General features: G+C 49.1%; 1 protein-coding gene across 2 annotated transcripts in view; it reads left to right on the top strand.

Moving 5' to 3' along the window:
- Positions 1-9,872: 9,872 nt before the first annotated feature.
- The window catches only part of PAX5 (paired box 5), a 196,011-nt gene continuing 194,205 nt past the window's right edge, over positions 9,873-11,678 (top strand). The window contains exon 1 of one of the 2 annotated variants that reach the window (XM_032240086.1): positions 9,873-11,660. Coding sequence is in view for 1 of the 2 variants with exons in the window: in XM_032240082.1 (XP_032095973.1) it covers positions 11,615-11,660 (46 nt within the window). In the remaining variant the exon portion in view is untranslated. The remainder of the gene's footprint in view (positions 11,661-11,678) is intronic. The other variant, XM_032240082.1, reaches the window with a different exon arrangement.

Here is an 11,678-nt window from a genome sequence, read left to right as displayed (position 1 = left end):
TCATACAATTTAATGAGGCCCACTACCCCAAGTCCTTATGCTACTAATGAACTATTTACCAATTGATTATCACTTAATTAGCAATGTAGATGATCCCCAATTTATGATGGTTCTACTTAGGACTTTTCAACTTGACAATGGTGTGAAAGCAGTATGTGTTCAGTAGAAATCATACTGAATTCTGAATTTTGCTCTTTTCCCTGGGTAACACCAGAATACGCAGTAAGACACTCAATGGTGGGCAGCAGCAGTGAGCCTCAGCTCCCAGTCAGCCCCATGATCATGAGGCTAAACTATTGATACTCTGCAGTGTGTTGTGTGGCCAGATGATTTTTGCCCAACTGTAGGCTAATAAGTATGCAGAATATGTTTAAGGTAGGTAGGATAGGCTGAGCTATGGTGTTCGGTAGGTGTGTTAATAACATTTGTGACTTAAGATATCTTCATTTTGTGGTGGGTTTAACAGGATGCAACCCCATTGTAAGTTGGGGCACATTTATACATTAATTTTTTTTTGAGATAATGTCTCACTCTTTCACTGAGGCTGGAGTGCAGTGTCACCATCACCGTTCATTGCAGCCTCAACCTCCCAGGCTCAAGTGGTCCTCCCACCTTAACTCTTGAGTAGCTGCGGTTACAGGCACCCATCAGCACCCTTGCTAATATTTGTAATTTTTTGTAGAGACAGGGTTTTGCCATGTTACCCAAGCTGATCTCAGACTCCTGAATTAAGTGATTCACCTACCTTAGTCTCCCAATTGCTGGGATTACAGGAGTGAGCCACTGTGCCCTGCCTGTACATTAGTTAATAAACTACTGGTCGCACCATCTTAAAGGCTGTGACCTATTCTAGCTTCCCTCTCAGGAGAATGCCCACTGGAAGACTCCTGAGGATGGGGTTTGGTGGAGAATCAGACCGAACACTTAGGATTCATCTTTCTGAGCCTTCTTTTCTACAGGGTGAAATTCTTTCTGCAATTTACAGGGTGTGTGTGTGTATGTGCGTGTGTACACACTAGATTTCACGTCATTAATGCACTATTGACTGCAATTTTGTCTTTTCATTTTTCCTCTAGGATCTGAGGGTTTTTTCCCCCTTTCAGCTCTGCCCAGCTGTGCTTTATCCCAGCAAGTCCAGATCCGACATTGTCTTTTCAGAATTTTAGCAGCAGTATCATGACAGCTGTTAACCTTATGGCTCTCAGATGTGCTTCAGTTGAATTTTTTTGTTCTTTGCTTTCTCTCTTTCGGTGCTGGAAAAGGACACTTTAAAAAGAAACACAATTTTTCAACCCGTGAGTACTGTCGGCCTCTTCCTATACAAACCTGCATTCATAGCTCCTGTCAAATGCTGGGCTGCTGGCTCCTTTACCAAAGGAGAAATGCATTTAGTTGACCAAAAAATATTTTCTGTAAACAGCATTGGGGACTCTAAACCCATCCTAATAATACTCTGTGAAGCAAGTGTCCAGCTATTATATCATTTGTTCCTTACAACTGCCATTAAAAATAGGTTGAGTGAGTGGCACTTATTCTCCCCATTTTACAGGTTAGCAAACTGAGGGGCACAGAAGTGATGTCACACTTCTCGGATGTGGTGAAGTGGGAGCTAGAGTCATGGGCTGCAGAGGACCAGTTCAGGGAGGATTTTCCCCTCACCACATTTAGTCATTCATCAGACTCTCAAATGGGCATTTTTATGTGCAAGTCCTGTGCTGTTTTGGGGTTGTAGAGATGGATCAGACACTGTCTCACAGCTTTTGTGAGAGGAAGAGAAGAGGACAAGGAGCTATGACAGTGTGAGAAAGACATTAGCAGAAGTGTGGCATCTAGGGGGAGTCTGATATGCTTACTAGCGGAATAACCCTAGGCTGTGCCTAGACACAAAAGCCCACAAAAGCAGGTGTAATGACTCCTGCTCAGCCAGGGAGGCTCAGCAAGAGAGTCTTGCAAATCTCCAAAGAAGTTCAGATGTTCCCAAGGGTGTTACCTGGGAGTAGCAAACCCTGGGGTGTGTAAGAGAATCAGACCTTAAGATTGCTCTTGGCTGGGTGTGGTGGCTCAGGCTTGTAATCCCAGCACTTTGGGAAACCAAGGCACGTGGATGCCTTGAGCCCGGGAGTTTGAGACCATCCTGGGAAAGATGGTGAAACTTTGTCTCTACAAAAAATACAAACATTAGCCGGGCATGGTGGTGCATGCCTATAGTCCCAGGTATTCAGGAAGCTGAGGTAGGATGATCACTTGAGCATGACTGTAGTAAGCCATGATGGCACCACTGCACTCCAGCCTGGGTGACAGAGTGAGACCTTGTCTCAAAAAAAAAAAAAAATTAATGCAATTCTTTATCTCCTGGAGAACTCAACTGGTCTCAGTTTCCTCAACTGGTCTCAGTTTCATCACCAGGGAATTCTCTCTGTTCTCCTGCCTTGCCAATTCCTAAAAAAGCCAAGTATTTTCTACCTCCAAGCCATTGCTCATCACATCAAACCCTCAGTCTGTAGCATCCTTCTCTCCCTCTTTTCCAACTCACTCTTCCAGACCTAGGTCAAATGCTGCCACCTTTAAGAAATCTTTGATTTCCTTGGCAGGAAGGGAGGACACCACTTTTGTTTTCCTAATTGTATATAATTAAAAGCCTGGGCCAGGTGCGGTGGCTCATGCCTATAATCCCAGCACTTTGGGAAGCCGAGGTGGGCGGATCACTTGATGCCAAGAGTTAGAGACTAGCTTGGCCAACATGGTGAAACCCCATCTCTACTAAAAATACAAAAATTAGCCAAGTGTGGTGATGCGTGCCTGTAATCCCAGCTACTTTGGAGGCTGAGGCATGAGAATCACTTGAACCTGGGAGTAGGAAGTTGCAGTGAGCTGAGATTATACCACTGCACTTCAGCCTGGGTCACAGAGCAAGACTCTGTCTCAAAAAAAAAAAAAAAAAAAAAGCTGTATCAAGTTCTACCTTGGATGGATTAAAGGCTTTTTTTTTCTTCAGTCTGACTTCGAGCAACTTGAGGGCAGGAGGCTCTCATCTCCCTCCAGGACTAAGCACAAGGCTGTCTTTGCTGAATAGAATTGAATTAAAATGAGAAGTGAAAGCATATCCACTACCAAAGTCAGATGGGTTTTGGCCCTTTTGGGGCAAATCAGGAATGGTTTGTAAATATGGCTGCTGGTACTTTGGGGATCTGGATGCTGCCATCCTCACAAGTTCTAGTTCAGGGTGTTTAGACAGGTGTAGACCTGGTGAGGGGTCAGCGAATCACAATGGCTTAGTCCTTGCTCTGAAAAAGCTTTTAGCCCAATGTTCCTCAATGGACGATCCAGGTACTTCCTGCATTTGACTCACCTGGGGAAGTTATTACACATTCAGGTTCCAAGCTCAGTCTCTTAGCACTAAACCAAGCTCTCTGGGGCTGGAGCCCAGGGATCTGCATGTGATTTTTCTCACACTAAAGTAGAGAAGCTACTGTTATAAGGGAACAGAATGACTTACCACCATTAGAGCTGGTGCCCAGAGGAGAAGTCCTGCCCGTGGGAGCCAAGAGACTAGGAGGAGTGGTGAGCACAGGACACAGACACTTCATCTCTAACCCATAAGATAATGGGAAGGGGGAGCTCAGGGCTATGTGGCCTGAGCAGGGATTAGTGGCCACCAGCCGTGGCTCTGGGGGAGTCTTTACAGCCTGGGAGGATTTAGTAAGGTTCATGAGGAGCATTCCCGGCTGAGGGTGGTTTGTTTGTTTTTCCAGACTGAGGTTTTTGAGGGAAGTTTGTACAAACTTCACAGGGGAGAAGGTTAAAAAAAAAAAAAAAAAAAAAAGCTGGTGGAGATTAAGCTTTCCTCTGTTTCTCTTCTTTGGTCCTAGGGCTTGTTTCTTATCTCTTCCCTTTAGCCTGTGAGTCCATTTACTTCATATGGTAAGGGGAGAATACATATCTTAGCTGCTGCTCTGACAGTCTTAATGAGGTACATCTGGGGTCTGACCACCCTATCCACCTTCCTTTGTCCCATTCCTCAAACCACGATGAATTCCTTCCCTCAGAAGCATTTGCCATTCCTACATTGCTCCCAATCCCTTGGGCAGCTCTTTTCTTAGCATTTTGCCTGTATGTTGATATCCAGTAGGCTCTTTTGCAAAATGTGGCTCTTAATTATGCCATCTGCTCCTTATTCATCTAGCAAAGTCCTACTTACCCTTCAATAGTCATCTCAGGTCACCCTCTAGAGAAGTCCACTCCAGCCTCTGCCTTTCCAGAGTCTGGCATTAGCACCTTGCGCAGTTCTCCCAGATCACTCTTTGCTAACACGCATCCTCACTCTCTTACCAAGTAAGTAGAGGCCTGTCTCCCTTCTGGACAGGGCTGGGGACTCGGGTGGCATTGTACGGTGGCTCCTGACTCAGGGCTGTGCACCCTTTCCCATGGTGGCTTCAAGGATCAAAGAATGTTGTGTGAGGCTTGCTGAAGGCATCTCTGCAAATGTTCTTGCCCTCCTCCCCAGCTCTCATGACAGGAGGGTACTGAGCTGACTCCTTAGGCCAAGGGGGCAGGGAACTCTAGTGCCTCAGACTTTCTGACTGGGTCTGGAGAAAGAGTGGAGGGCTATTCACCTGGGATATGTGTTCCTTCAGGACCAAGAAGCATGCCCACCCCTTGCCACCCTCTCCCCTCCATGCCAGCTGGGATTCAGCTTCAGTCTGGGTGGCCAGAAGGGCTTCAGCGCAGTTTTTCTCTGGGTCTTGGAAGCTGCCCCAGGTGGTACACCCAGGCACCCAGCCTACTCAGAAGACCTCAGAGGAAATGGAGGAGCCAAATGCTCACTAAACGGGCTTTAGTGAAAGGAGCCAAGACAAAACCCAGCTCTGAGCTTAATTAAAAAGAGTGGTTAATCCCTTCCCCAACAAATGTGGATCGCCCACAAAGGAGAACAGGAACGTCAGTGGCCAGGAAGACCTGCAGCCTTATAAACAAGCACTTTGGGCTGTGTAGGGCAGCTCCGCTATGATCTGATACAATGACTATTGTCAAGGAGGGCTGTTTTTCCATGTTTTTGTATCCTTTTCTTCACATTTTCTTTTGCTACCTAATTTCATGCATCAGAGGTCAAAAGACAAAAGGTTAGGACTGGTTTAGAGGCAGCAAACTCCCTGCCACCAAGAACGTGTGTCCAAAGGAGAGCTTTGAGGCACCGCCTGCAGACACCCACAGGTTTTCATCCCTGATTCTCTTTTGTCACTTCATGGGGTACATGAGTCTACGTGCAAATTGCATGAGAAATTAGATACCGACTGCTCTACCAAATTAGGAAAAAATTCACTAAACTGTTTCCATCTTATACCTTGTTTATAAGAATTTGTACCTAACAAGGAAATGCCTGTCTTTGAGCTCTTAGCTTGCCTATGATAGAGAACTTTACACACACACACACACACACACACACACACACACACACACGTATGTAAACATATATATACATAAAATATATATACATATACACACATATACTGTAAAAATAAAATCTGAGTACATATTCCTTAATTGTTTTGCTGGGAGGATTTATAAAGCTCTGTCCAGACACCAATACTTGTTCTAAAAATTGTTTTAGTTGAAAGGATTTAGTTGAAAGCCGCATTTCAGTATGAATAATTTAGCATGATTATTTTGGTATGTATTTAGTATGAATATTTTGTCCTCAGACTGCAAATCTTTTCATTGTCTCATTTTGGATTCTTAGGTAATAGTAGATTGCCGGAGTTTCCTTATGTGATAGTCCACATTATGTGTGTATAAAGAGGATACAATGTCATGATTTCCCATTAGAAATATTTTCATGATTTGGGGGAAAATGACTTTTGGATTCTATGTTCATAAGCTCCTCATACAAGATATTTCAAATAGTTTTCATCCGACTGAAAGTAAATTAGGAGATATCTTTAATTTTTCTTTTTTAGAGGTTTTTTTTTTTTTTTTTTTTTTTAGTAGATTTGCATTCAGTGCCAGAAGTTCTGGCCCCCACCTCCAGTACAAAGTGAAGGAGAAGTTAAGGCTTTGGGAAGTGTCTCTGGTGATGGCTAAACACTGAGACTGGCTTCAGGGCTCATCTCAAAGGCACTTTGGCCCAAGCCTAGCTCATCTTTTCCATCTTACTCTGGGCTGGGTTGCTAAAGATACCTAATCAGCAGCAAATCTGAAAGATTTTTAGAGCACAATTTTATTTCCGGCACATTCTCAAATCCAGACTTCCTATCCTATAGTCCCCTGACCTTTCCAAAAGACTTCTCTCCCAAAAGAAAAAATAAAAATCATCCCACAACCTGGCCTGAGGTTGAGATATTCACTTGGCGATTTGCAGGTTCATATGGCAGGCTCCAGGGAAAGCTCCCCAATCCTGTGGTGATCCTCTGCCACAGCTCTGAAGTTATTACAGAAAAATGGAGAATGAAGTAAGCGAGAATATTAAAGGGCCTACTTAAAGGCGCGCTTCACTTCCGTTTAACAGTCTGATCTGCGTCCAAAACTAAAAGAATCGTTTAGCTTGTGCACTCACCCTCACTCAGAATCACTTGTGAAGTAGGCTCTTCCATGTTCCAGCACTTCATGGAATCAAATCATATCACATTAAAATGTTATTAGTTTAAAACACATTAAATAAATGTAAGTCTGGGCCGACGCATGAATATTTAAAGCTCACATTACACGGTGAAATAGAAGAAAAGGGGGTGAGGAGAGCTAACAGAACATCGTATAAATACCGATAAAAATAAAACATCCTACGTGCAAACTTTCTTTAGCAAAACCTGGTTTTATTACTTAAACTTATGGTATTATTAAATTTGAAAAGAAATATAAATAAACTGATTTACACTTGTTTTCAATGTTAAACAACCAGAATGCCAGTAAATCTTTTCAATGCTCCATTTTGGATTCTTAGGTGAGAGTGGATTGCTGGGACATGTTGGCAAATTTTAAATACAACTGACTGCCTGTTTTCCATATTCATACATTGCGAATGTAACTCCAGGAGAGTGAATTTTATCTCAAAATTCTCCAAGAGTTGCCTTCAAATCGCGTCTCTGTGCACATGCATACGGCATACACTTGACGTCTGCCATGTGTACCTGTGCGCTGGAAACCAGTCGTGAAACTGAATTGAATTACTGGATTTGAGTTGAAGTGAACCCATCCAAACGACCCAGGTCTGCGCTCTCTGAGGCTTCTCTCAATAACATTTCTAATGAAAGCAAGAAAAGCAGTAAAGCAAAACAACAGTAGTAATACCCTACCACGAGCACCAGGTTACCTGAACACAGACCCATCGTGTATTCCAGCGCAACCCAGGTATTTCCAGGTGGCGAGTCGCTGGCACATGGTGCCCCAGCGAGCCGTCACCCGGAGCTCGAAGCCCTGTAGGCGCAGAGGACCCCACTGGCAGCTGAAATGTATATTTTGACCCAAACCAATCCTTAGCTCCTTTCTGCCGCGGGCGCTGCCTCAAACCCGGAGGCGGCAGTTGGCCAGCGATGTGCGCTTTCTGCGCTCTGCGCTGAGGGAGTTGCAGGTGGAGAGGCGCCCCCATCCATCGCGGCACCGCCCCTAAGCAAGCCCCAAGTTTATACCGCAAGGGACCAACTCGCCGCGACTCGGCGTTCACCCTCAATGCTGACACCGTTCAGACTGGGCAAACGAAGCGGGGCGGGGCTGGGCATTAGGGGCGCCGCCTGCCGAAGATGCGGTACCACGTGCGCGCTGTGCGGACCCCGAATCCTATGAGTCCAGCTCCGGCCACAGGCTCTCAAACAACTGGGCCCTCAGCTTTAGGGCGGGGCCTCTTCTTTGCCTTCTGCCTGGACGTCGGCTCCCACCCGCGCTGTGCGCGAGCTGCGGAGCAGAGCCCTAGTGCCAGCGTCGTTCTCGGAGGTTTCTGCCTTGGTTCGCACAGAGGGAAGCCCCACGGCGGACGGCAACGGCCCAGCCTTTGCTAGATTCCGGGCTGGGGGTCTGAGGAAGAGCGGCACTGGGCCGAAATTTAGCCTCAGTCTGGGCTCCAGGAGCCCTGGAGCCCCCCACGGTGTTTCCCCGCCGAGTTAAAGAGCCCGACCTTGGCCCTTCGCCGGGCGAAGTCGGCCTCCCCCTCCCTTGCCCGCAGCATCTAAGCTGAAGGGAAGCTCGCAGCGTGCCTAGGCCAACCCCTTCTGCGTCTCTTTTCTTTTCCTGTCACTCTCTGTTCTCGGTTTCTGCTTTCTCCTTCTCACAGAATGCCAGAGCGCGCAGAGGCCTGGAGAAGCCTTTGCACCAGCCCCTTTCCTGGGCCTCCAATCTGCCTTCCCCACAGTCTAGTCTCCCCTGTTCCATATTTCTTTATGTATAGACTCTGCTTGTATTTCCTTGCCAATTGAGCCAGCATGTGTCTGCCTCTAAATTTGCCTCTCCTCTTCTCCTTCATGTAGCATTAAACAAACCAAGGTGTGCTGAGCTGGAGAAGTCCCGGCAACGTGGACAGAAGAAATGGCTTATATTGTCCTCAAAACATTTCCGGTCACTACAATTCGGTTTCCCCTTGAGGCGGCGCCAGCGCCGGTTCCGCCCCGCAGGCCGCTGCTACGGAGGCGCCTGCTCGCGCTGCCTCGCTCTCTGGCGGTGTCTGCGTGTGTTCGGGTGTGGGCACATGTATCTGTGCTTGCAAACCAGGGCGGGCTCTCCAAACCGAAAGCTGCGTGGAGTTGGGTTTCTGGGATTCTAGAGCTTCGGGCAAGGGAGATGTGGGATTTTCCCGGGATCCCGACGCCCCTCTGAGCCTAGACTCCCCGAGTTCTGGCCCCTTGTCCCATATCTCGAGGGCCGCTGCGTCAATTCCGTGTCCCCCGAAGTGGTTCGTCACCTGCGCTGCCTAGAGGAGCCGCCCCTTGGGCCAACGCTGCTGGAGTCCGGACCGTCCGAAACACGCTGGCCAGGCGCAAGGGGAGACCGACTCACAGCGGACAGGGTGGGCAAGGGGATGGCAGCTGGGCCCCGGTACCCCGCGAAGGGTTCTCTGTGATTCTGACCCAGCACCGGCGCCTCGGGGCCAGCGAGGTTTTGTCGACCAGCAGGCGCCCCCTCGGGAACCACATTTGTTTTCCGTTGGTCTCGAGCGTCCGGAGCGCGATGAGGCGGAGCACGGCGAACCCACGATTCGTGATGTTTGGCCTAATCCTCTGCCCTTCATGGGTGCAGGCATGAACGGAGTAGTGGCTGATGTCCCCTCACTAATCCCAAAGCCCCACAAAAGCCACGACCCACATGCAAACTCTCACCAAAGCATCCTACAAACAAAAACTAAAGCCAATACATGAAAACATAACCCCAGTCCCCATCAAAATGTACAGTTCAGAAAAATAAAATCCAAATCTAGGAAACAACACACACAACACGAAATTCACTAAGGCAACACACAAACGACACACACTCACATGAAATCAAAACACATCTAAACACCGCGGAGAAGGAAAAGCCTTGCAAACGACACACAAAAAGCCTACAAGGATAAAGTACAAAACCACCCCAAATCAAAACCCACTCCAAAAACTAGGACTTACGAGTAAAACCCGCTAAAATCAATCCCACGAAAACACAACACGCAAAACACCCGACACAAAAGAATCTCCCATGAATAAATGAAAACTCACAGAAAACAAACAAAAAGAAAACAAACCCTCTAAATGGAAACAACAACAACAAAACACCAACAACCCCCCGCCCCCAGCCCGGGTGAAATGTCAATTGCAGGAGGGCTTTTGATCTCCAGTCGCCGACAGGCCGCTCCTCCCAGGCGCTGCCTCCCGGCGCGGGCTAGGCGGGAGGGCGGGAAGCCTGGGCTGGGGCTGGGCTGCGGCGGGAATGAGTCGAGCGCTCGGAGGTGGCCAAAAATCAAATCGCGGGGTAGGGACTCGGGCCCGCAGGCTGCAGGGAGGAGGCGGCGCTGGAGAACTGCGCAGACCACTTGGTGGGGGGGCAACCCAGGAATTCACAGCCACATTTCCGATTGTGGCAAAATCTGCTCAGTGGATATGTGATGTCCAGTTCCCGCCGGAGGCCCCCCTTTCCTCGAGCTCTAGGCTCTTCCCCCTAGGTTGCGACCCAGCCTCGTGACCACCCCCTCCAAAAAACAAACAACACTCTTGCTGAGGACGATTCACTCTCCAAAACTGCCATTGTCCAGCGGACCGGGAGTCCTCCTACGGAGCGCTCCCCCGCCCTGGAGAACCTTTCCCTAGCGACCACCCCGCTGCAGGGCCCCACAGGCTTCCAGTGGCCAGGCCAAGCAGCTGAACTAACTGGAGACTGGGGAGGAGAACAGGGAGGGAAGGCTTTTGCCTGGGCCGAAGAGAGAGGGCTGGACATGCCACACCTCTGCCCGGTCTCTCTGGATCTAATTTCCTCTCTGGAATCAAGTCCTGGGGCTCTGGGACTCCGCAACGTCTCAGGGCTGGAGGGCAATGGGATTCCATTTGTGGGCCGGGGTAAGGTGTCTGGAACTCCCGCCAATCTCCAGGAACTACTGAGATGTTCTCCTCTGCCCGAGTGCTCCAAATCGGAAGCCCAGATTTCATCTCCAGCATTTCACAGCTTAACCTCCAGGCTCTGGGCCAGAATGGAACTTGGTGTAGGGAGGGGTTCTGGGACCAGGAGACTGGATGGGACCTGGGGGCTTTAGGGATCTGATGCTGCCCTAGGGTCAGCGGCCCAGCAATAGTATTGGAACTGCAAATTGGGGTAGGGGTAGGGTGGCTGGGAATCCTGGGGTCGGGCGCCGCCCTAGGGGTGAGTCTGAGTAAACCAGAAGGTCCCCTCTGTGTCTGCCAACACTGACAGCCTTTGCAACCCCTTTCAAAAGCACCTGCTTGGCAGAGCAGTTAATTTCTTTAAAAACAAAAACCTGGCCTGCGCCCGTCTAAGCGGCGGGGTTTGCATATGGAGAGGTCACAGGCCCTGCGCACAGCGCAGAAGGCCGCGACCCCAGGGCGCAGGGCTTAATAGAGGGTGCGGCTGCGAGGCCCGGGCTCCCGGCTCGGCTTTGGTCTGCCCCTTTCCGTAGGTGCGCCGGCTAGCGCCCGGCGCAGTCTGAAGCCTTCTTTCCCTCCCCCCCGGGCCCTATAAAAGTCTGGGGCAGCGCGGCAGCAGCACTGCTGCTCTCCCGGCCTCCCGCTCTAACCCGGCCCAGCCCGGCCGGGTCCGCCACGTCTGGGACGCTGAGCAGGCCCGGCAGCACAGCGCCTACCCTTTCCTCGCTCCGGGCCGGCAGTGCGGGGCTGCGCGCTGGGGGCGCGGCGTGTCTGGGGACATCTTGTGATGTTGGCGAGAACAGGACATGATCTCACATGGCGAGAAGCTCTTTAGTTCCTTAATCATTTCACGGTGCCTTCGGACGCTTTTTTTCCACCTAAAACGTTTAGTTTCAGCTCAGTGATCAGCTACCCCAGCTCCGCGGGGGAGCGGAAGGCTTGAATTATTCCGACCTGTGAGCGGCCCCTGGCACAAAAAAAAAAAAAATTAAGGAACTAAAAAAAAAAAAAGGCACAAAAAAGTGGAAACTTTTTTCCCTGTCCATTCCATCAAGTTCTGAAAAATCAAAATGGATTTAGAGAAAAATTACCCGACTCCTCGGACCAGCAGGACAGGTAGGACCGCGATGCGGG

This window comes from Sapajus apella, unplaced genomic scaffold (genome assembly GCF_009761245.1).
Source record: "Sapajus apella isolate SASKATOON/1434 unplaced genomic scaffold, GSC_monkey_1.0 scaffold46, whole genome shotgun sequence".
In the NCBI taxonomy this organism is placed as follows: Eukaryota; Metazoa; Chordata; class Mammalia; order Primates; family Cebidae; genus Sapajus; species Sapajus apella.
The sequence above is the reverse complement of the archived record's forward strand: the minus strand, read 5'-3'. Positions and strand labels throughout refer to the sequence as shown.